At 44.6% G+C, this 25,972-nt stretch overlaps 1 protein-coding gene across 1 annotated transcript; it reads left to right on the forward strand.

Annotated features, from left to right (window-relative positions):
- Positions 1 to 1,103: 1,103 nt before the first annotated feature.
- Positions 1,104 to 2,895, forward strand: FGFBP3 (fibroblast growth factor binding protein 3). The gene is made up of 2 exons (XM_072804737.1): positions 1,104 to 1,229; positions 1,522 to 2,895. Exon 2 carries the CDS (start codon positions 1,610 to 1,612, stop codon positions 2,387 to 2,389), a length of 780 nt encoding a protein of 259 aa, XP_072660838.1. The 5' UTR covers positions 1,104 to 1,229; positions 1,522 to 1,609; the 3' UTR covers positions 2,390 to 2,895.
- The last annotated feature ends 23,077 nt before the right edge of the window (positions 2,896 to 25,972 follow it).

The raw sequence follows: 25,972 nt of genomic DNA on the forward strand, positions 1-25,972 counted from the left end.
CATTCTTCTAATTCTGAAATATTTTTATTTTTATAAAGGTTTATTTATTTATGATAGACACAGAGAGAGAGAGAGAGAGGCAGAGACACAGGAGGAGGGAGAAGCAGGCCCATGCCGGGAGCCTGACATGGAACTCGATCCCGGGACTCCAGGATCGCGCCCTGGGCCAAAGGCAGACGCTAAACCGCTGAGCCACTCAGGGATCCCCAATATTTTGATTTTTATAGTAGTAATCAAATTATACTGTTAAATACGATATCTAAAGTGAGGTCAGTAATAGAAAATATAGTCTGCAACAAAACATTAGAAAATATAATGAGACTTCTTGACATCTTGGGTAATTATTTTAGGAAAATACATATATAAAACAATTGTAACAGTATAACAACTCTTGAAACCAAAAAAAAAAAAAAACCCCTCACATTTGTTACTGAGAACATTTTTTTAAAAGATGATGGAATATTTTAAGCTTTGCTTAAATATAAAATTTTCGAGATTCAAGAACACAATGTCTTAAAGATCACAACATTTAATTGGTAATTTTACCTTGTAACTATAATCCAATAAATTATATTTTTAAACTTCTAATCTTTGCAAACAGTTTATAATTGACTTATAATACCTAAAAATAACCAAAAGCCCAAAGGCCCACCTCTGGGTGAACTGCAGGACACTATGCTATATTAGCAAACCAGGATATATTATTATTAGTAGAAAGTAGTTATTAAAATTAGGATTCTATTATTAGGATAAGAAAGACCTGGGTGAAAATACAGAACTCAGAATGATATGAAGAAGAGAGTGTAGTGTTTGGTTTAGAATATTGACAGTTGTTTTGTTTCTAACATGAAATTTTTGTTTAACTCTTAAATTTCGGATCTTTCTCTTTAACTTCATATTCGGATGATTAAATATGTAAAGGGAAAGAAAAGAATGACTTGCTAAAATTTGCGTGATTATTTGAAACATTGAAAGCTAAATCCAAGACTTCTATTTCATGTCACAGTGTCACTTGCATTTTACACTTGGGGTTGCGTGTGCGTGGTGCTGGGGGTGGGAAATCTCTCGGTGTGAGGGAAGTCCCGGAGGGCGGGCGGTGGGGGGAGGCCCCTCCCCTCCTGTCCCATTCATAACCCGTTCATTCACGGGGAACCGGCTAAAGCGGACTAATCTCCGGTGTGGTCGCTCCCTCTGCCCTAATAGGGCTCCACCACCTCTCCTGGGACTCGGTAAGTTCAAAGTGCAGTAAAAATGTATGTTTCCCAAGCATAATTTGAAACGATTTTGTAGATAGTTTATTGGAGGGTGAAGAAAGGAGGGGTGGAGGTGGCAATTTTCAGGCATCGCTTTGTTTTGTCTTCGCATTGCTTTTCGAAAAGATATAAAACGATCTTTAGACGGCGGTTTTCTCAGAGGGTCTCTCTCAGGCTGCTGCTGCCCGCTGCAAACCAGCGTCTAGACCGCACGGGAAGGGGAAGTCGTCGATGCGTTTGCAGCAGCAGTCTCTGCGTCTGTCCCCAGGTCCCAGGGATGCTGCCCTCCCGGCCCTGCCGCCTCTGAAGCGCCCGGGCGTCCCGCAAAACCGGAGCTGAGCGCAGACCCGCGGACCATGAGGCCTCTGAGGCTGGGAGCGTCGCTCTCGCTGTTGCTGCTGCAGCTGCTGCTGCTGGCTGGCTGCCTCGTCGTGGCCGCCCGGAGAGACAAGGGGTTGGCGGGCCGCGTGGCCGAGCCTGCCCCGGGGCCGGCGGGCCGCTCGTCCGGCCGCTTCGTCAGCCCCGAGCGCCACGCGTGCAGCTGGCAGCTCCTGCTGCGCGCCCCGGGGCCCGCGGCGGGGAGCGAGCTGGCGCTGCGCTGCCGGGACCCCGCCGGCGCGCGCCAGCAGTGCGCCTACCGCGGCGAGCCCGAGCGCTGCGCCGCCTACGCCGCCCGCGGCTCGCACTACTGGAAGCAGGTGCTGGGCGGGCTGCGCAGGAAGCGGCGTCCGTGCCGCGACCCCGCTCCGCTCAAGGCTCGCCTGTGCGCGGGCAAGGAGGGCCACGGCGCCGAGCTGCGCCTGGTGCCCCGCGCGTCCTCGCCGGCGCGCCCCACCGCGGCCGGCTTCGCCCGGGATCCCAAGCCCCGGGCCGGGAGCCGCGGGCCGCCCCGGGAGCCCGCCCCCGGCTCTGCCACAGCGGCCCGCCTTCCCGCGAGCGCGTCTCCCAGGGGGAAGCCCTCCGAGAAGTCCAAAGCCGGCAAGAGGAAGGCGGCCTCCGACCCGGGAGTGGAGCGACCTCTGGGGACCCGGCCCGAGCCCGACGGGCTGGACGAGAACGCGAAGCTCACGGAGACCTACTGCGCCGAGAAGTGGCACTCCCTCTGCAACTTCTTTGTCAATTTCTGGAATGGCTGAGGCTGCCAGCCGGGGGAGGAACGCGGCGGCGGGGAGGGGTGCGCAGCCGGGGAGAAGTTGAGCGCATTTTAGGCCAAGCTAAGGCTTGGGGAGTGGAGAGGAGTCCGGGTTCTAGAATGTGGCTGGGGGGTGGGAGGGCGTGGGCCTTGGGATGGGAGCGTAAGGGGTATGGAGAATCTGAGATGGCAGAGACGTTAACATGTTTGAAAAGTCCGACCCCGATTAAGAGCAGGAGAAATAGTGAAAAGAGAAGGAAGTAGCCATTCCTTAAATGTGCAACAACTGGAGATTGGGAGAGAGATGAGTACAGAAGAAGGCTGGGGAAAAGGGACGGGGGGTGACGAAAGCCAAGTAAATCTCCTGTGCGAAGCAGGATACGGCGTACATTGTTTCACACATGTATATTGAAATGTAATCACAAGCAGTTGATAACCTCAGCCGGGTTGAATAGTTTAGTGACTCCTCACCCAATCAGCTGGCAAGATTCCCAACGTTTTTTTTTTTTTCTTTTTGGAATCACTAGGAACTTGAGTACTGCTTGGTGTCATAGATGACCTCTATTGGGATAGAAGCCATTCAGAGGTCAAAATTGCCTCCAATGAGTAGATTTTCAGGATGGTTGCCCTTGAATTCTTTTAGAAGTGTTACATTTAAACAGAGGGATGCCTCGTGTTCTGAAACTTTCCCATTAACCTTTTAAATTCAGAGGTGAATTGTAATGCTCCGGTAGGTTTTAAAAAAGAATTTTCTTTATATGTGATCATATTTTTTAAAAACAGCTGAAATTAAGTATGTATCTCAGAGTCATGTGGACCATTATGGAAGTTATATCTGTTTCATGTAATTAATTAACATTTCATTTTAAGTAAAATGTAGTGATGATTTTGCACATGTTAAGTGCTCAATAAAAACTGCATGAATAGATTTAAAGAATTGGCAGGGCAATAGAAATTCTGACTGCATTTGATACAGTTCTGAGTATACCTTGAAATAAATTCCCAAACACCTCTTGAATTGTTAGGAAAAGATAAGAAGTCTGCATAAAGCCAGAGTGACAGACTGCTAAACCCTGGGTTGTATCATTGCTCTGCTTGGCCTGCATGTGATTCTCTTTCATTTTTTCCTCTCTTCTTCTTCCCTCCCAATTTGGATTTGTTGCCAGCATTTAAAAATTAAACAATTTCACATAAAAATTCAGATATCTGAATTTCCTTGAAAAATTAGATCTATAAACATTTGGACCTACCTTCCTATATGGCAACAACCATCAGCTGACATGGAATATTGGCTGCCCCCTTTAGATTAGGTGTGTTTTCTAGAGTTCTCCACTGCTCCTACAAATCTCACCAATAAACTTTATTCATTTACATTACAGGTCTGAGCCCATAAGACTTTTAAGCCACTGATAGATATAAGACTTACCTTTTTGCTGACCATCTGTGCTTCTCAGCTTGTCACAATTATGGTAAATGCAACAATCTTACATCTCTTGATGTAAGGATCTCCTGAACTCTTTCTTCTTTGACCAGCCTCTAGGAAATGTTAACTATTTCTTTACTATTCTGTACATTCTTAAAAAAAAAAAAAAGATTTTATTTATTTGACACAGGGAGAGAAAAAGCATTAGCACAAGCAGGGGGAGTGGCAGAAGGAGAAGGAGAAGCAGACTCCCAGTGAGCAGACTCCCCAGTGATGGGGCTCCATGCCAGGACCCCAGGATCATGACCTGAGCCAAAGGCAGACCCTTACTCGACTGAGCCCCCCAGGCACCCCTATTCTGTACATTCTTATCTTCATACAATTGGCAATACATCCAGATTGCACATAGTTCCAGGCCAGGTTTACAAGCTCACATTCTGAGTAACATTGACCATTAGATAAAATTCATCTTGGTCAAGTAAAGGAAGTTCAGGGTAGCTAGAGACCAAGCCCTTAAGATAGGGACTAAAGTACACTTTCTCTAAAAAGCTTGGAAAATTTTGGGTGTCATCAGAGAAGGGTATTAGAAGTGAAACACCACCATCTAGAATCATAGTTTTACCTCTACATACAAGACAAATGCCAATCCTTCTTGTGTGCCTTTTGACCATCTACTGAGCTTACCTCTATGAAGGAAGGAAAGGCCAAACTCTAGGCCCAAGTCCATAGTGCAGATTACTACTGCTTCTGCTCCTTTACTCTTTAAGAAGAACTATATTAGGACTTCTTCTCAAGAACAGAGTGTGAACTGTGATATGATAGAGACCAATTGCTTGCAGTGAGTAGGAAATGGAGAGAACCTGCCATCAGCTTCTGGAGTGATTATGACTAAGTCCTAATGTCTCCAATATGTATATTGAGGGGAACTAGGCTAGGTTAAATCTGAAGTCCCTATGGCATACTACTAACTCCAGGATCCTATACATAGTTTTGTGTAATGAATAGCATAGTGATAATAGCATGTGAAAATCAACAAGTAGTCTGTATAGAGTACCACAAGAAAGATTATGGAGTTGGAAAAGCTCCAGAGAAAGACAAGCAAAATAGCGAGGGAAATAGAGAAGGCTTCTGTATAGGAGCATCTAGAAAGATTTGGAAGTTTGGGCCAGATGGACAAATCTGCAGGTGGGAGAAGACAGGATCAAAATTTCTAAAATACTGAGGAGGAGGATGGACAGGGAGAACTTGGGTATTCTCTCCCTGCAGGTACCATCAAGAGTGAAGGGAGGAGCACCTGGCTGACTCAGCTGGTAGAGTACATGGATCTTGATCTCAGGATCTTGAGTTAGGGTCCCATATGGGGTGGAGAGATTACTTAAAAATAAAATCTTTTAAAAAAAGTGAAAGGAAAGTTGCCAGGGCACATCCAAGTTTACTGTCAGAGCTGGGATCAGCATGGGCATCAGAAGTAGCAAGACATCTCTCAGTCTGTTGGACACAGAGAATTTATTAAAAGCATTGAACCATGTTATTCTCTTGGACTTCTGAATTATTAGGCACAAAGCTATCAGGAAAGGTGGAATTACACTCATACCCAGTTAGCCTTTTCTTTTTCTTTATTTTTAAAATTTTTTTAAAAAAAGATTTTATCGGGATCCCTGGGTGGCGCAGCGGTTTGGCGCCTGCCTTTGGCCCAGGGCGCGATCCTGGAGACCTGGGATCGAATCCCACGTCGGGCTCCCGGTGCATGGAGCCTGCTTCTCCCTCTGCCTGTGTCTCTGCCTCTCTCTCTCTCTGTGACTATCATAAATAAATAAATTAATTAAAAAAAAAGATTTTATCTATTTATTCATGAGAGACCCAGATAGAGAGGCAGAGACACAGGCAGAGGGAGAGGCAGGCTTCATGCAGGGAGCCCAATGCAGGACTCGATCCCAGGACTCCAGGATCACAACCTGAGCCGAAAGCGGGCGCTCAACTGCTGAGTCACAGGCACGAACCTTTTCTCCTTTTTAAAATTGCTTTTATTTATTTGAGAGGCAGAGAGAGCATGAGCAGAGGGAGGGGAAGAGGGAGAGGGAAACAGTAGACTCCCTGCTGAGGGGCGAGCCTGACAAGGGGGTGGGGGATGTGGGAGTGGGGGCTCCATCCCAGGACCCTTAGGATCATGACCCGAGTCAAAATCAGGTTCTTGGGCAGCCTGGATGGCTCAGCGGTTTAGCACCATCTTCAGCCCAGGGAGTGATCCCGGAGACCCGGGGTCAAGTGCCGCATCGGGCTCCCTGCATGGAGCCTGTTTCTCCCTCTGCCTCTTTCTTTCTCTGTATGTCTCTCATGAATAAATAAATAAAATCTTAAAAAAAAAAATCAGGTGCTTAACCAACTGAGACACCCAGTGGCCCTTTTTTTCTATTTTTTCTTAAGATTTTATTTATTTATTTTAGACATAGAGAATGAGCAAGTGGAAGGAGAAGCAGAGGGAGACAGACTCTACTGAGCCCAATGTGGGGCTTGATCCCATGACCCCAAGGTCATGACCTGAGCTGAAATCAAGCGTCTTACACTTAACTGTCTGGGCCACCCAGGTGCCTCTCTTTTTTTTTTTTTTTTAAAGATTTAATTTATTTATTCATGAGAGACACAGAGAGAGAGAGGCAGGCAGAGACACAGGCAGAGGGAGAGCAGGCCCCATGCAGGGAGCCCGATGTGGGACCCTATCCCGGGTCTCCAGGATCACACCCTGGGCTGAAGGCAGGCGCTAAACCGCTGAGCCACCTGGGGATCCCCCAGGTGCCTCTCCTAGTTTGCTTTTCTGAACTCATCTCCACTAGGCAAAATCTTTTGTTTTTTTATTTCATCATCATCATCATCATCATCATTATTATTATTATATTATTATTTAATCTTAAATTGGCTCCATACCCAATGTGGGGCTTGAACTCAGGACCCTGAGATTAAGAGTCACATGCTCTATTGGTGCCCCTAGGCAAAATCTTTTCAACCATCAAAGTCCTTTAGTCTCTCTCAGTTTGCCCTGACATACCACCACCATTTTAATCCTTCTATGCTTTTCCCTCTATGCTCTGCCTCTCTCTCAAATAAATTTTAAAAATCTAAAAAAAAAAAAAAAAAAAAAAAAAAGAATACTAGTTCTGTCCACATCTTACTCCAAATTACTTTGAGAAGGTTGCTTAATCTCTTCATATTTCTTTCTCTTCTCTTGTTGAAGGGTTACCTACTTCCAGGGTTACCATGAAGAATAAATTATATGACATACTGGATACTGCCCAGCACCACACAATACTTGCCATGTAATAGATACCCAATAAATATTACATCTTCTTCCTATACACAATTAATTTAAAATAGATTTAATTAATCAATAAACAAATTATTGTTGATACTGTGCCAGAGGCCCTGGCCTTTGGTGTTGAGGAAGCAGGTGGGGATACACTGACAGAGTACCAGCCTTCAACAAGCTGGAATTTAGGAAACCCTTAGAAAAACAATGAGAACAACAACCAAAGAAATTAGGTTTCTACATGTAAGAGATTAGGAAGATGAAAGGTGAGCATAGAGGTCTGGTTACTTGGGAAGTCTACCTAGAAGATATTAGCTTGAGATATACTTTGGTGTAACTCAAAAAAACAGGTGTGGGAAATGAGTGAAAACCTAAATGAAATGGTGAAAAGAAATGATGTAAATCTAAAATTCTTGGGCCAAGTCCCAGCTCTGCCTCTAGATCTAAATCTGGGCAAGTCATTAAAATGCTTATGCCTCAATATGGCATAAGAGGAAAATGTATATACTATGTTGCAGAAGTTTCCAGAAAACTCAGAGAACATTGGTGGGAGTGTAAATTGGCATAATCTTAATGGAAGACAAGTTGGCAGTTTATTTTATCAAAATTTAAAATATCCATACCCTTTAACCTAGAGTTCTATATTTTTACCCTAAAGACTTATTAGTACAAAGACATATAGAAATACAAAATTATTAATAGCAACATTCTTTATATTGGCAAAAAAAATAGAAACAACTTCAATCAATGGGAAATTGATTATGTTGCAACTGAAATTGAAATTGCAATTCATTTATATTAGATTGAACCATATTGTGTGAACCAAACTAAGGTCATCTTGGACATAGCCACCATGATGACTGTGGTTTCAGGTCACAGAAGGCTCCTTCCCTCCCATTTTCTTTTTTTTTTTTTTTTTTTAAGATTTTATTTATTTATTCATGAGAGACACAGAGAGAGAGAGAGAGAGAGAGTCAGAGACACAGGCAGAGGGAGAAGCAGGTTCCATGCAGGGAGCCCGATGCGGGAGTCGATCCTGGGTCTCCAGGATCACGCCCTGGGCTGAAGGCAGGCACTAAACCACTGAGCCACCCAGGGATCCCCTCCCATTTTCTTTCCTTTTGTTTAACCATACCACTAAGCACAGCCTAGGGGCATAACATCCTTGATCTGCCCTAGAGATATGACTAGAACAGACCCATATTCTTTTTTTTTTTTATGATAGGCACGCAGTGAGAGAGAGATAGAGAGAGAGGCAGAGACACAGGCAGAGGGAGAGGCAGGCTCCATGCACCGGGAGCCAGATGTGGGATTCGATCCCGGGTCTCCAGGATCGCGCCCTGGGCCAAAGGCAGGCGCCAAACGGCTGCGCCACCCAGGGATCCCTAGACCCATATTCTTAAACATTTTCCCTGTAGGTGGTCCCCCAAACATGTACTCCCAGCCTCCAGGGCTACGGAGAGTAGGTGTAAAGGGAGGTGGGGTGGAGGAGAGCTGCTGGTTTTGCAGAGCCCAAGATATGCTTCTGTCTGTAAGTCTCCTTAATAAGCCATTTCTTGTCAAGCTGGACTTCTTAGCCGTTTTCTTCCCTCTTATGGTCCTTTGGTCCTTGCCTCTTACAAGTCTTTGGAGGTCATTTTACATATTTCCCTTTCACAGAATATATATGAAACTATTATTTGACCATTTTGACTTACAGAAAATGACAATTTTGGGCAGCCTGGGTGGCTCAGCGGTTTAGCACTTTCGCTCAGGGCGTCATCCTGGGGACCCAGGATGGAGTCCCACGTAGGGCTCCCTGCATGGAGCCTGCTTCTCCCTCTGCCTGTGTCTCTGCCTCTCTCTCTCTCTCTCTCTCTCTCTCTCTCCCTCTCTCTCTCTCTGTCTCTCGTGAATAAATAAATAAAATCTTTTTTTAAAATGACAATTTTATATGGTTCAACTTAATACAATACTAAGTGGCCACTTAAAAAATGAAAGATCTCTACATAAACTGATATCCAACACTATCACATGTACATTGTTAAATAAAACAAAACAAAAACAAATTACATATATATAAAATCGGGGTGGGGATGAAGAGAGTAAGAATACCAGTTAATGACTGTTAATGAAAATTTTTGGAAGAATGTCAGGATCCCATGCAACAACTACTTACTCCCAAGCTTGAAGTTCAGTCCTCATTTTCTTAACAAGGTGGGATAATGTTATTCTGAATATTTTGGCCCTCCATTTGGAACAAACAGTTGCATTTTACATTAAAGCAGTAAGTTCTTGGTCCTTGCAACCTAAACACCTATGACCTGAAACAACAAACAAAATCTACCTAAAAGTAATCAAAGTTAAATCTAAATCCTTCAAATAAGAATATTTATATTATTTTATCAACTCTACGAGTTATATACTATAGCTGACTGTATATACGAGTATATAAGTATATATAATTATTTATATTATCCTACCTCCTAGTATTCACCCTTTGTGTAATCCTCCTTGAATACAGACAGGACCTGTGGCTTGCTTCTAACCTCAATAGAATGCAACAAAGGACATGAAATGTCACTTCCATAACTACACTACACAATATTGTAACTTCTTCCTTTTTTTTTTTTTAAAGATGTATTTATTTATTCATGATAGACATAGAGAGAGAGAGAGAGAGGCAGAGACACAGGCAGAGGAAGAAGCAGGCTCCATGCCGGGAACCCGACGCGGGACTTGATACTGGGTCTCCAGGATCAGGCCCTGGGCCAAAGGCAGGTGCTAAACCGCTGAGCCACCCAGGGATCCCCTGTAACTTTTTTCTTGCTAGCAGCCTCTCTATTGATTCTTTTGCTGAACACAGTGAAGTAAGCAACCATATAGAAAAGCCCACATGGCTAGGAACTGAAAACAGAGTCTAGCTAGCAGCCAGCAAGGAGCTGAAGCCCTCAGCATGACATCTACAGGAAACTAAATCCTGCTAACAATTCTGAATTTGGAAGCAGATCCTTCCCCACCTGAGCCTCAGATGAGACTCAGCCCAGATTGATACTTTGCAGCCACGTGAAAGATTCTGAAGAAATCCAGCTGAGCTGTGTCTGACCCACAGAGTGTGAGATAATGAGTATGTTATTTAAGCTGCTAAATCTGTGGGCAATTTGCTATGTAGCAATAGGTAACTAATATAAATACATAAAAATAACTTTGAAATTACTTTATTGTGCACATGTGCAAGTGTATCTGCAAGAGAAATTCTTATATATGTAATCTGTGGCTTAAAGGACAGGTACCATTAGGACTTTATTTTTTTATTTTTTAGATTTTTTAAAGTTATTTATTTGTTTGTTTGTTTGTTTTTAAAGATTTTATTTATTGGGCAGCCCAGGTGGCTCAGTGGTTTAGCGCTGCCTTCAGCTCAGGGCCTGATCCTGGAGACCCGGGATCAAGTCCCATGTTGGGCTCCCTGCATGGAGCCTGCTTCTCCCTCTGCCTTGTGTCTCTGCCTCTCTCTCTCTGTCTCTCTCTCTGTGTCTCTCATGAATAAATAAATAAAATCTTAAAAAAAATAAAAGGTTTTGATAGATTGCCTTCCATAAAACGTTGTACCAAAAAAAAAAAAAGATATTTTCATTAAAATTTTCTAAAATATAAATGTATACCGGTGCCTGGCTGGCTGGCTCAGTCAGTGGAGCATGCAACTCTTGATCTCAGGGTTGAGTTTAGGCCCCACATTGGGCACGGAGCCTACTTATAAAATAATAATAATTTTAAAATATAGATGTAAAAAGACTAAAATGTGAAATCTCTATTCAGCTTCTCACTCCTCCCTTTCCTTTTCACAGAAGTAATCACTGACTGTATAACTTGCTGAAAACCACTAGGGGTTTGTTTTCCCCACTCTGGATGTAATAGATATTTAAACCACTGAGGGGCACCTGGGTGGCTCAGTTGGTTAAGTGTTTGCCTTTGGGTAAGGTCATGATCCTGAGGTCCGGGGATGGGGCCAGCATCAGGCTTCCTGCTTAGTGGGTAACCTGCTTCTTCCTCTGCTGCTCCCCCTGTTTGTGCTCTCACTTTCTCTCTCAAATAAATAAATCAAATCTTAAAAAAAAAAAAAAAAATACTGACACCACTGAGAAGTGGTCTGAGGTTCTTAACCAAGGGTATATGTAAATTTTCAGAACTTACTCCCGGTGCATATATGTATTTACAAATATAGTGGGTTTTTTCTTACATAAGTAGGAATCATGTTATATGTATTGTATTATGCTACAATTTACTTTTCACATAATGTTTTCAAGATCTTTTTAAATCAGCACATGTGAATATAAATATACACACAGCATATTTATTTGTACACAATACAAAGAAAGTATAAACATAAAATAGGTATAGATTTGCTTAATACTTACCCTCCTTTTTTTTATTGGAGTATAGCTGACACACAATATTACATTAGTTTCAAGTCTACAACATAGTGATTCAATAACTCTCTTATCCTGTGCTCTCCACATTTTATGGCTCTCAGCCATAAACAAAGAATGAGATCTTGACATTTCTGACAAAGATGGACCTAGAGGGCATTATGCTAAGTGAAATAAGACAAACAGAGAAAGACAAATACCATACGATTTCATTTATATGTAGAATCTAAAAAAAACCAGGGACACCTGGGTGGCCCCGTGGTTGAGCATCTGCCTTTGTCTCAGGGCATGATCCTGGGGTCTTGGGATGGAGTCCCACATTGGGCTCACTGCAGGGAGCCTGCTTTTCCTTCTGCCCATGTCTGTGCCTCTCTCTCTGTGTCTCTCATGAAAAAATAAAATCTTAAAAAAAAAAAAAAAAAAGGCTGGCCCAATTGGACTGTAAATTTGCTTGGCACTCATGGGAAATGGCTAGTCACAATATACTTGGCATGCTGTCAGTCTGCTCTGCACTTTCAATCCAGAAAGCAAATATGTACAGGAATATTATTAGGCCCATAAAATGCCAACTTTCGACCATATCTCATTGCCTGGGCAGACTGTCACCTGAAAAATCTTTCTTAATTTTCTGCATTCTGATGACTGAAAGAAAATTCTAGGCGTAGACTTCAACAGGATAAGGTTCAAGGCCAAAATGAGTCCTTGAAAAGGTCAAGCAAGAAACAGCAGGCAGTCAGGCCAACCTGAGGAAGAAAAAAAAAAAACAACAATGGAGCATCCATTTCCTTGCTTTTTCCAGTTTCTGGAGGCTACCCATATGCTTTGGCTCATGGCTGTCTTCCATCTTCAAAGTCAGCAATCACCTCACTCTGACCTCTGCTTTTATAACCACAATCTCCTGCTCTCTCACTTTCCAGCCTCCCTCTTTTACATAAAAGGATCCTCGTGACTATGTTGGGCCCTCCAAAATAGGCCAGGATAGTCTCCTCATCTCCAGGCCAGTTGATTAGCAACCTTAATTCCCTATAGCTATCTAACACAATTTATTCACAAATTTGGGGGATTAAGACATGGACATCTTTGGGGGGCCATTATGCTGTCTACCACCAGGGGGCTAGGTTAATATCCAACAAAGTAAACTCCAACACAAAGAAAAAGGAGAAAGAGAGACATTACAGGGATGCTTGACTGTCTCTGTCAGTAGAATGTCCTACTCTTGATCTTGGGGGTTATGAGTTTGAGCCTCGTGTTGGGGAGAACCTCTGAGTCCTATGCAGGGAGAGTGATAGGAAAGAGGATTGGATAGGAAGAGCTTTGGCTCTTGCAGCTCTGAGGAGACCTCACTCAGGCTGGTGGGAAGCCCCAGTAGCCCCAACACAGAGACTGGAGGAGTCCCACAGTGGACAGGAATGGGCCGGTTCCAGCTCTCCTGCAGGCACAGCCATGGTCTGGGAGTGGTCTGGGAAGGACATGCTCCAGGTATAAATATGGTAGATCCTAAAGGCCCTACTGGTGGACACCGTCAGCTAACTATAGTGTTCATGACAGGCTCTTACTTAAGGGGAGATCTGAGCAGTACACTCCCACGGCTGCAACATAAGTTTAATAAAAGAAACTGTTTCAGTTTGGTTGAGACATAATTTATGTCTTCTTTCTTCCACTACCACAAAAGGATATTATTGCTAAAAGCTACCAAGAGTTTAGACGACAGAGACCAATATGCATGGGTTCAAGTCTTGGGGTTCCCATTAACTGGCTGTGTGACCTTGAACAATTTATTCATCTCTCTGAGCCTCAGTTTTCTTCTATGTAAAACAGGGAGGCCGATAATAGTAATTTCTCATAGGGTTGTTGGGGGCATTAAATGAGATGCTCATGGAAAGCACAGCCCCACACATCGCAATCATGTAGTCAGTACATCCTTGGTGCCCCCTTTCCTTTGGTATACCAGTGCAAGCATCTAAGGGGAACCTGCAGCCTGCAAGGATACTTACACAAAATGGTGATCCATGTCTTCCACCTTAGCTAAGAAGCCCATAAAAAGAAATATGCAAGAAATGTGTAGTTGTAGAAGAGAGAACCAACTGATGAGTACGATAGCCAGGGCTCGCATCCCTGATGTGGAAGCAATGGGATACGTGAGAGCTCCTTTGGTGAGGAAGACTTGAAAAGAGGCAAGGATGTTCGTGGTCTTGGAAGGTCGGGAATCACAGCTGACCTCCCAGCTCCACGGCTTTCCTACGACTTCAAAGAGCAGCCCTCCTTACTTCTTGACCAATGCTTACAGCTGCAGGACTTTGATGAACTTACACCAAGTTTGTCCCTCCTGTGACCTCTAGCTCACCACATTCAAACTCTTCCCTGTTTCAATTTTTAAAAGCAGGCATAAAAGCAGACCAGAGCCCACCACTCTCCTTTAAAGCAAGAAGGCCATTTCAGCAATATTATTGGGTGGTCATCATATGTAGACAACAGCTGTTCAAAAAGATCATGGACAGTGCTACTAATAATAGCAACACAAGGTAAGATAAAAAGAATAAACCGGGAATTTTGCAAGAGCTATATGAGAAACACAGAAACACTTCTGAGGCCAGAACAGAAAGACTCAAATAAATGAAAATACAGATGCATTTAATGCTGTTATTAGATAAGAAGTCCTAATGTTTAAAAAATGTCAATCTGTAAATAATCTATTCATTTAAAACAATATTTACATTTATGTCATGTAAAATATTTAATCATGTAAAAATGAGGACAATAAAACCACCAACAGGATTTTGGAGTGTTAGGCAACTGATTCTAAAGGAAACCCAAAATTAATTTAGGGGCTGAAGGGATTGTATATTTTAGAGAGACAAAAAAAAAAAAAAAAAAGGATGCTTTCATTAAGCATGCAACTTGAAATGGCTAAATACAGAATCTCCCAAAGGACTGTTGGCAGCACAGTGCAAAACAATGTAAATGACGCGTGAGGGGACTGTTTCTAGGTAACCACAGGGACTCTCCATGAAAGGCCAGAAGCTTCCGACCAGCACTTCAGTTGACAGTTGCCTCCTTTGAGCTGGGTGGTCATGTGATCGTGGTGGGGCTGAAGACCCCTAAACCTTTGATCCATATGTTCTTTTGTTCCCAGGCACAATGATCACAATGGGAACGATTCTTCTCCAAATCGAGACAGGGATAGGGCCCTTGTGCATTGATTTGAAGACATGGAGAGAGGGGTGAAAGGAAGATGGGATGGCTAGTGTGGGATCCCCAGGAGGGTGAGATGTCACAGTTTATGTTCAACCATGAATAAGTATTCCTTCACAGTGCCCCAGGATGAAATATTTACCAACATTTAGAGGAGTTCTTTGCCCTTCTCTTCTTATCCCTTCCATTTCCTGCCCAAGGCTCAGGAATACTCTCAATTAAAAAAAAAAAATGGCAAAGCAAAACAATACGCAACATAACAGCACACACACACACACACACACACACACAAACACGATGGGAGTATTTTGAAAACTTACCAGCAACAGTGTGCTTAGAGGAAAGATGTTTAGGACAGTCTCATCTTTAATTCCTTAGCTCACACCAGCAGTCTCAACCTGTGGGTATGCAACCAGTTCCTTACATGGATTTGGATGTTCCCACAAAGCCCTGTAAATTCTGCAACATAAACCTTTGGGAAAATCTGGAGAGTGAAACCACTTTGAGTAACTGTGAATGGCTGGTGCCTACAGTGTTATAAAAACTTCAAGTGAGTCACGCAGAATGAAGGGGGACCTCACTGCAAGCATGTGTGCTTCCATGTGTGTCGAAAAGCAAGTAGGCTGCCTTAGGAAGGCTGGGGGCAGATTGAAGGCTGGAGAGCTGAGGTTATTTGCCAACGGGATAATTAGCCTGGTGGGAGCAGCTAGTAGTATGTAAGGGCAGGGGCATTTGGCTGCAGCCTGAAAATTTGACAACTTCTTAGTGGTAAATCTGTTTAAAAACAGATTAAAATAGTAGAAGAGGTGGTCTCTTTTAATAACTATGCAGTTCCATTTACCATTTAAAAAAATTAACAGCAACTATTGTTTAATATCTAAAGTATCTTCTTTGAATTTTGAAAATAATTTGGAAAATCATCTAGGCACGACTGGTGTGTTATTTTGGTAGTGAAGTTTTACAAAATTCAATATAGATAACACAGAAGTTCCTTGTTTGTTTGTTTTTTTTCACAAGTTCCTTTGTTTATCTCAAAGTTCATCATTAGATCTGAATTGAAATTGATAGACTTCCCAGTACTTGCTAAATATTGAGAGGGAGCGCTCGGACCTAAATGTGGGAGCCTGTACCTGGTGAGCTCCATGAGCTTGTGGCCTTGTGCCAGGGGCCTGTTTCCAAGTCTGAACCTTGTGTGTCTTTGGGGAAAAATTGCTGCCCTATGAAGCCCCCAGCTGGGAGCTGGTGGGAACTAAAAGCACCTTGTACCATGTGCTGTTGCTCAGATAGACTGGGATCCAACCCCTAGTAAATTGTGCCCAGTCCTCAGGGAGGGGTGAGCTGTGCTGAACTGAGCAGCACATGTCAAAGAAGCTTGGTCCCACTCATGTCTTTTTGGAAACCAAGAGGGAGAGGGTAAGGTACCAGGAGAGGTCATGGAGGTAAGGGTCTCAGAGCTGTGGAAATAGGAGTGGGCAATACTGAGGGTTGTTTTTAAAGATTTTATTTATTTATTTGAGAGAGAGAACACGAGAGAGAGAGAGAGAGAGCACAAGTGAGCAAGCACGAGCAGGGCTTGGGGGGCAAGGCAGAAGGAGAGGGAGAAGCAGACCCCACAAAATTTTAAATATGTACATATGAAGACTATAATTTTATGTGAATAAAAGTTGGCAAAATGCCCAAGACAATGAAGTTAATGATTATGGTGCATGTCTGGTGTTCTATTGATAGAGCAGAGGACGATGAGTAATAGCAAAATCTAATTCACAAGTTATTATATATTTATTTTTTGTCTTCATTTCAGCAAAAGTGCTAATTATGCTGTTGGGATTATAACAGCATAATTTGTTTTTTTTTTTGTTTTTGTTTTTAAAAGAAACATTTTATTTATTTATTCATGAGAGACACACACACACACACACACACAGAGGCAGAGACATAGGCAGAGGGAGAAGCAGGCTCCATGCAGGGAGCCCGATGTGGGACTCCAGGATCACGCCCTGAGCTGAAGGCAGAGGCTAAACCGCTGAGCCACCCAGGGATCCCCAACAGCATAATTTGTGGTCTGTTGCAAGAAATGCCAAATTAGAGAATAATTTTTCAATCATTGTAGTTCTTAGACGGTTTTTGTTCAATCCAATTTTGAGATACTTCATTCTGCTGAGGCAGTAGCAACTGTATTTGTCGATACATTTTTTAAAAATATTTTTATTTATTTATTTATTTATTTATTTATTTATTTATTTATTTATTTAAGAGAGAGAGGGAGTGAGCGAGAGAACCACAAGCAGGGGAAGAGAGAGGGAGAGGGAGAAGCAGACCCCCACTGAGCAGGGAGCCTGATGCAGGGCTTGAGATCAAAGGCAAACACTTAACTCACTGAGCCACCCAGGCACCACTCCTTCCCCACATGTAGGGCTCCAGAGGCAGGAGACTGGCACATGCCTACTTGAAAAATAAATAAATAGGGGATCCCTGGGTGGCTCAGCGGTTTGGCGCCTGCCTTTTGCCCAGGGCACGATCCTGGAGTCCCGGGATTGAGTCCCACGTCGGGCTCCCAGCATGGAGCCTGCTTCTCCCTCCTCCTGTGTCTCTGCCTCTCTCTCTCTCTCTCTCTCTCTCTCTCTGTCTATCATAAATAAAAATAAATAAATAAATCTTAAAAAAAAGAAAAATAAATAAATAAAAATAAAATGGAGGTGACAAAAAATAAACATAAAAATAAATAAATAGGGGCACCTGGGTGGCTCAGTGGTTGAATGTCTGCCTTCGGCTCAGGTCATGATCCCAGGGTCCTGAGATCCAGTCCCGCATCAGGCTCCCCATGAGGAGCCTACTTCTCCTACTGCCTATGTCTCTGCCTCTCTCTATGTGTCTCTCATGAATAAATAAATAAAATCTTTAATAAATAGATAGATGAAATCGAGGTAACATTGGGCACCTGGCTGGCTCAGTCAGTAGAGCATGAGACTCTTGATCTTGGGGTGGTGAGTTCAAGCTCCATGTTGGGCACAGAGCTTACGTCAAAAATGTTAAGACAATGGAGGTAATATTAGTGGCACCAACTTTCTAAGACTGCTCTGAGAACTACTGAGATATATAAAAAACAATATAGTGTCTGCCATATAGCAAGCATCAATACACATTCATTGGATCTAAGCCAGGAGAGAAAGGCAAGAAGGATTATAGGAAAAATAATTCTGAGGTCCACACAATGGGACAAGAGTGACAAGACTTTGGGGAAGTTCAAAAATGTTTTTTAAAGGTCAACATCAAAAGAGAAAACAGAATGGTTTAATTTAGGTTTAATCAGATTTGTCATAAAGCAGCAAGGAAATCGTTGGGATCAAAAGGAGAAACAAGAGAAAAGGAAAAGACTAAGAGCCACCAGGGCACACTTGGCTCTGGAGAGGAGGATCTGTGAAAGGGAGTTTTATTGCATAAACATTGGGTGAAACCCCAGGGCACAGAGGCCCACTGGTCTGCATATGAAACCCATGGTTTGTACCAGAAGTTTTGCAACAAAGAAATTTCTGTCAAAAATCTTTGTTGTTGCTGTTATTTTAAATAGATTTTATTTTATTTGAGAGAGTGAGAGCAGGGAGATGAGCAGAGGGAGAGAGACAAGCAGACTCCACCCTGAGGTGGAGTCAGGCATGGGTCTTGATCCCACAACTCTGAGATCATGATCCGCTCAGAAACCCAGAATCTGATGCTTACCTGACTGAACCACCCAGGTGCCCCGTTGTTGTTTTTTAGAATCTTGGTTTAAAAACATGCTAAATAGCCTTAGGGATAAGATGGATGTGGAACAACCACAGTCCCCAAATTTAAACTCCAGAACTGTGACATGCAGCTGAAAATAATAAAAATTACATAATGACTGTAAAAAGTAAAAAACCTAACAAACATAACTAGATGCAATGTATGAATCTCTATTAGATTCTGAATTTTTAAAAATTAGTGTAAAAGGGTGCCTGGCTGGCTCCTGCAGTAAAGCATGCCTGCCTTCAGCTCAGGTCATGATCAGGGTCCTGGGATGAAGCCCTCCAGCTGGGGCCCCTGTTCAACAGAGCGTCTGCTTCTCCCTCTCCTTCCCCCCTGGATGCCGAGAAAAATCAAGGCCACCCCACCTAAAGTTTAGCATTAGCACAAGTACAGCCATCTTAGGCCCCTGTGAATAAGAGCTGAACTTTACGGGGAAAAACTGCAGAATGTTCTCAATGTCCTCGGCAGGGAATCCCATATCAGAAAGACAACAGAGCCCACACCTGTGGTAGAAAGGCCCATATTAGAATGAGAGCAGAGCTCAATGCCCTTAAGCCCCATATCAGAATGTAAACAGAACTTGAGATATTCCTCCACCCCTTCTGAAAAATCCCCTAGACCAGCCTATAAAAAACCCAGCTGGAAAAACAAACAAACAAACAAAAAACCTGCTGTAACCCACCTCGGGTCCAAGTCCCTGCTCCGCTGTGTCGGGTGCACTTGGACCCAAGCTCGAGCTTGTAATAAACCCTCGTGTGTTTGCATCGGTGTCGGCTCCTTGGTGGTTTCTCGGATTCGCAATCTTGGGCACAACACACCCCGCTCTCTCTCTCTCTCTCAAATAAATAAATAAAATCTTTCAGAAAAAAATAGTTAAAAGTAATTTTTTTTTTTGAACGGAGAACATTTAAATGTGGCCTAGATTTTAAGTGATATTATTTCATTAGGGTTAATTTTCTTCAGTGTGATAATTGTGGTTACAAAAGAAAACATCTTTATTTCTATTTGCTCCAGGCAAATTATTTCAAGGCAAAATGTCATGAGATCAGCAATTTACTTTCAAATGATGCAGGAGAAAGAAATCTCTCTATAGAGATGGATGACAAAGCTCCTAAAGCCAAGTGCTACCAAGTGGTGAAATGCAGATGGACCGAGGGAACACTCATTTATATCACGGCACTACAACTTTTCTGTGAATTTGGGTATTTCCTAAATAAAGAGTTTGAAGAAAAACTAACGGGGGAAAAACCCCCCACTAACTGGAAACTGATCCCGTCTTTGTTTAGGAATATAACTAAGTTCCGAGGAAGGGGAGAAAAGAGACCGGCTTCGGCCTGGGGGCTCCCAGGTGCACAGCGTGGGGACGGGGCCGCCTAAGACCGCGGGCGCGCTCGCCTCGGGGCTGCTCGGGCCGGGAGGGAGGCCCCCAGCGACCTGAAAACCTGTTGAATTGTAGTGAGAATACGTGGTTCCGGGGGATCTGATCGTAGTGGTTAAAGAGCGAGATGGGAGCAAAAGCAAAGACCACAGCGAAAGCGCCCCGCGCGCGTGCAGACAGGCGCTGGGCGGGGCTCCCGCTGCCGGGGGCGCGCAGGGGGTTCACCGCCCCGCCCCGCGCTCGGCCCCGCCCGCGCCCCCGCCCGCCCCCCGGCCCCGCCCGCGCCCCCGCCCCCGCTGCCGGGGGCGCGCAGGGGGTTCACCGCCCCGCCCCGCGCTCGGCCCCGCCCGCGCCCCCGCCCCCCCCCCCCGCGCCCCCGCCCGCCCACATTCCGCCGCTGAATGGAGGCGGTGGCCTGATGCCGGTGGGGTGATGTGGCTGCTCCGCGGCCGACCCTCCCACTGGCGGGCCCGCGCCCCTCCCGCGGCCACCCCGCGCGGCGAGTCATTCACGCGGCCCGCCGGGGCGACAAAGCGGGACATTAACGAGTCCGCGGGCGTCGCAGGAGCTGGAAATGCGCGGCCGGGAACGTGGAGACAATCAGGGGGTTCTGGAGGCCCCCGGCGCCCCGCCGTGTAATCCGACCCCTTCGTGATGTTGCTGGGGGCCTGTGTGTGCAGATCTGTTTCTTTGTCTGATTTTGGGAATAAAGCGTGGTTCAGCTTAAGTGTGTGTGTGTGTGTGCGCGTGCGCGCGCACATTAAATCCATAGGGACTGAGCAAAGTGGACATCTGCCTTTCTTAATTTTGTACAGCGTATCTTATCAACTTTTTTTCTTTAATAAAACGGGAAAACCAGGTTTCAACTCTACAGAAATCGAAATGAAAATATGTATTTTCACATATAATGCTCCTGAACCAAGTCTAATCATTTAACCTTGTCTTGTGGAAAACCACATCTTTGGATCTTTGATTTGATAGCTTGAACTGGTAGTATCGCCTCAAATATTTTATAACATACCTTAAAGATAAGGCTGGCTCAGTTCGTGAAGCATCTGCCTTTGGCTCAGGTCATGATCCCAGGCTCCTGGGATCCAGTGGCATCCCTGCTCCCTGCTCAGTGAGGAGCCTGCTTCTTCCTCTCCCCCTGGCCCTCCCCCTACTTGTGCTCTCTTGCTCTGCTCTCTCTCTCAAATAAAAAATCTTAAAGATAAAATACTGTAAATGCTTCATTTTTATTACATGATCTAATGACCTTGAAAACTGAACATGTGTTTAAGTGGGAAATACACAATTACATTTATTATCTATGATCAGAGAAGGTAAATTGGCATGGTCACAATGGGTAAAATGACATGTCCAAATAGAAAATTAATTCACACACACGACACACACACACACACAGAGATACACACAAAATTAATTCACTCCTTCACAATTTAGACAGCTCAGGATGTGCCCAGCTATGGGGATTCACACCGGTCGTGCCCTCAAGAATCTCCCGGTATGGGATGCCTGGGTGGCTTAGTGCTTGAACCTCTCTGCCTTTGACTCAGGGCCTGATTCTGGGGTCCAGGATTGAGTCCCGCATCAGGCTCCTGCATGGAGCCTGCTTCACCCTCTGCCTGCATCTCTCTTTCTCTGTCTCTCATGAATAAATAAATAAATAAACAAACAAACAAATAAATCTTTTAAAAAGATGAATCTCCCAGTATTCCCAAGGAAGAGTGTTGAGCAAAGTGACCAGTATTATGAAAGGCTAAGTAGCAGGTGCTGTAGGAGCCCATGGGAGGGCTGCCCCACAGGGTCAGAGTCATGAGTGTGTGTGATGATAGGAGAGGAGGGAAATCAGGGAAGTTCTCCAGAGGGAAGAGAAAGGAGTTAGGCCAGTGGTTTCCTAACTTTGTGGACATTAGATCACCTGGGGAGCTTTTTAAAAATCCTGGTAGTTTATGTCACACCCCTATTAAATCAAAATAGGGATGAGACTGTGACGTCAGTATTTTTCTTTCTTTCTTTCTTTCTTTCTTTCTTTCTTTCTTTCTTTCTTTCTTTCTTTCTTTCTCTTTCTTCTTTCTTTCTTTCTTTCTTTCTTTCTTTCTTTCTTTCTTTCTTTCTTTCTTTCTTTCCTTCAGTTCCCAGGTAACTCCAATATATAGCAAAGTTTGGGCAATTACTAAGGCAAAGGGAGGGAAGCTGATAGTTTTTAGTTTTTTGGAGGAAAACATTTGCTGGAAGGCAGGTTAAGAAGTGCTGGTAATTGTTCTTTGCTCCCTCCTCCTCCTTTGCACTGCCTTGTCTCTAAAAAGCATTCAGGAAATGTTTACTCAAGTTGGAGCAAAAGCTAATCAAAATCTAGATGTATAAGAAAACCAGGTCCTGGGGCGCCTGGGCAGCTCTGGCAGTCGAGCGTGCAACTCCTGGTTTCAGCTCAGGTCCTGCCCTCAGGGCCATGGGATGAAGCCGGGCATTGGGCTCCTGCCTGAGATTCTCTCTTTCCCTCTCCCTCTGCCCCTTCTCCTCCCCTCACTCTCTCTCTCCCAAGTGAATAAATAAATCTTTTAAAACAAACAAAACGACAAAAACCCAGGTCTTCCTAAAGAATGCCCTTTTCGCATTCATCGTGGACTAATTTAGAGGTAAAACTTACAACGGCAGGTCCTCATCTAAAGAGAAGGTAAAATGCAACATTTTGATGACTGAAAAAAAATGTACTCTTCTCTCGATTTTCCTGCTTCATCTTAGGCTGTGTGCGGTCACTGGCCCTTCATAGGCAACAGCTGATAACTATTGTTCCGATCTTCAAATGGGTTCGTTCCCTCTCCCTCTCTCCCTCTCTCCCTCTCTCCATCCTCCCTCTCCCCTTCCTCTCCCTCCTCTCTCTCTCTCTCTCTCTCTCTCCCTCTCTCTCTCTCAAGATTGTATTATTTATTTCTTCGTGAGCGACAGAGGCAGAGACACGGGCAGAGGGAGAAGCGGGCTCTCCGCAGGGAGGCCGACGCCGACGCCGGGACCTCGGAATCACGCCCTAGGCTGAAGGCAGAGTCAACCACTGAGCCACCCAGCTGCCCCTCCTTCCCCTTCTCTATTAAAAAATCACAAGGCCCGCCAAAATGATGAGTGCACCAGTCACGAATGGTCAAGAACAGCCAGCCTAAGGCGGAGGCCGCGGGAAGGAAGAGCCCTTGGTGTCAGCTGAGGCCGCCGGGCGGCGGGATCTGGGGCTCTCCCCGGCGGGGCGCCTCTATGCTGCTGCTCTCTGCAGGGGAAGGATTTGCCCATCACTGTCTTGTACTGACATTGTTTGAGATTCTACTCTACAACCTCGGGCCTGTTGCAATTTACCTCTTGTTTTAGATTGTTGTTCCAAGACACTGGAGAAGGAAGAGAGAAAAGAAAATCGCTTTTAATCCAGGCCGAGGCAGGCTGCATTTTCATTAGATAGAGACCACAGAGCAGGAGTTGCTTTTTGGGGGAGGAGGAGGTGCTGTCATCTGATATGCTAAGAGACCTACTGAGGGTCTCACTGAACAACCTGTGAATCAACATCACATTCCTCGGGGAGAGCCCCAGAAGCCAGCCTCACTAGGGCTTTTTCTTTTTCTTTTTTTTTTTTTTTAGATTTTTTTTTTATTTATTTATTCACGATAGTCACAGAGAGAGAGAGGCAGAGACACAGGCAGAGACACAGGCAGAGGGAGAAGCAGGCTCCATGCACCGGGAGCCCGACGTGGGATTCGATCCGGGTCTCCAGGATCGTGCCCTGGGCCAAAGGCAGGCGCCAAACCGCTGCGCCACCCAGGGATCCCCTCACTAGGGCTTTATCTGATTAACCTTTAGGCCCCTCTGCATCCTTCCTAGGAAAGCTGGGAGGCAAATGGAAGGCGTTTATTCCATTTCAGCGGTCCCCCTCTGACGCACTGGGTGCAACCATGATCCCGTGGGATTACTAAGGGCAATTTTGTGACCTAGAGTCAACCACAAAGGCACTCCTAAAATCCGTGGTACACTCGGGCAGGGCCGAGAATGGGTCTGTGGGGAGAGGGCCGTTCATTGTCCCATACCTGATGGCAGAAGGAGTCTGAGCCTCTGAAACCAACCAGTCTGTACAAAACCCTAAAAAGTGGCAGCTGATGTAAAATGAAGCCACAAGCAAAGCCCACCGAGAAAGGAAGGAAAGGATGTTCAGTAGGAGAATAATCGTGGATTTTGAAGCAGACTTCCCAAGGGTAACTGGGAGCTGTTGGTGAGCTCTGAAAATAAATCAGGCTCTTCCAAATATCTTCCTCTTGGGCACAGTAAGGTAACGCCTCCTCACATTTATATGCAGCTTATAATTTGCCAAACATTTTCACAGACATTACCTCTTCTGAACCTCAGAGCCACTCTGTGAGGCACGCATGATCTTTCTCTACATTTAATTAATACTGTGAGAAACTGAGGCTCAGAGCAGGTGTCCTGCGGGAAAGAGCTGCCCCTGAACCCACATCTGACTCTAAAGTGCTCTTCCTATTCACTGGTATTTCTTCAAATCTGGGCTGAGCAGTAGCTCTGTTTGAACCACTCAGGCAGTCTGTGAAACATACAGATTTCTGGACCCCACTCTGATCTTCCAAAAATGACCCTGTGTGGCAACACCTGGGGTACTATTTTTAACCTGTAGATTGCCCTGATGCTTCTGATAAGAATACCAGCATGGGGGGGGGGGGGCACCTGGGTGGCTCAGGGGTTGAGCATCTGCCTTTGGCTCAGGTTGTGATCCTGGGGTCCTGGAATCGAGTCCCACGTCAGGCTCCCTACAGGGAGCCTGCTTCTCTCTCTGCCTGTGTCTCTGCCTCTCTCTGTGTCTCTCATGAATAAATAAATAAAATCTTTTTTAAAAAATGTTAATGCTTTGGTAGAGAGATAAACAACCTAAGCTTTTTTTTTTTTTTAGATTTTATTTATTTATTCATGAGAGACACAGAGAGAGAGAGAGGCAGAGACACAGGCAAAGGGAGAAGCAGGCTCCATGCAGGGAGCCCGACGTGGGACTCGATCCCCAGTCTCCAGGATCACACCCTGGGCTGAAGGTTGCGCTAAACTACTGAGCCACTTGGACTATCCAATAAATAAAATCTTAAAAAAAAAAAAATACTGCCATTGGCAACTACCATGCAACTCATCTGGACAAGACCCGGGAGTGTTTCATTTTGGTTCATGGTTCTTTTGTGAACTCTTAGATCTGGTGTTTCTTTGGCCTTGCACTGATTAGACTCATGTGCTGCAGGAGAGATTGGACATCTACCTATTGCCTTCTTCCCCTAGTTTCTCCCAGTGATGCTGGAATGCCCAGAATGTCTGCCGTACAAGTTCTTTTGGCTTGGGTGGTGCGTGATAACATGCATACATGCCATCTGGAAGAGCTGGCTAAAGGCCCTGCTGCCAATTTAGGACGCGGTCTGTCCTGAGAAGATGGATAAGGGTCCTGGCATGAGGAGAGAAGGATATAGGCATTGCAATGGGAGACCCAGGTTCTGGTCCTGCTTACACGAGTGGGGTGACCTTGAGTAAATTGCTCAATCTCTCTTGGCTTCACTCCCCTCTTCCGAAATCCAAGGGGGTATATAAGACACAAATCCTTACTTCTAACAAAATCTTATGCTGAACACCAATGCATAAATCAGGTGAAGGCTGAACAGGATAGGAGATTTGCAGGAGTTTCGAAATGGTAGATTCCAGGAGTCCTCAGGACTGGGCAAGTCAGAGACTACAGAGCATTTGTGAGGCTTCATTTTAGGTTTTCCCTCCTGAATCCTCCTTCTTCCTCCCATTATGGTTCAGAGTTGGAAATGGAAATAGGATATTTAAATAATAACCCCCTGAAATCACACACATCTTAAAAACAGATGTAACCTCTAAGAGTTTTTCCAACTCCATGAGAATCTCAGGCTGGAGCTAACTTGCTCTCTAGCTGGATGAGAAACACAGTGAAAAGGAATGAGTGCAACTGCACCATACCAGAGTATGGCGAGAACCATAATAGCATTTATCATATGTGGGAGAATTGGGTGAGTGGAAATGAAGATAGGAGAGAGGCTTTATTGAATATCTTTTTATACTTTAATAATTTTGAATTATGA

The sequence above is a fragment of the Canis lupus genome, chromosome 29 (assembly GCF_048164855.1).
Source record: "Canis lupus baileyi chromosome 29, mCanLup2.hap1, whole genome shotgun sequence".
NCBI lineage: Eukaryota > Metazoa > Chordata > Mammalia > Carnivora > Canidae > Canis > Canis lupus.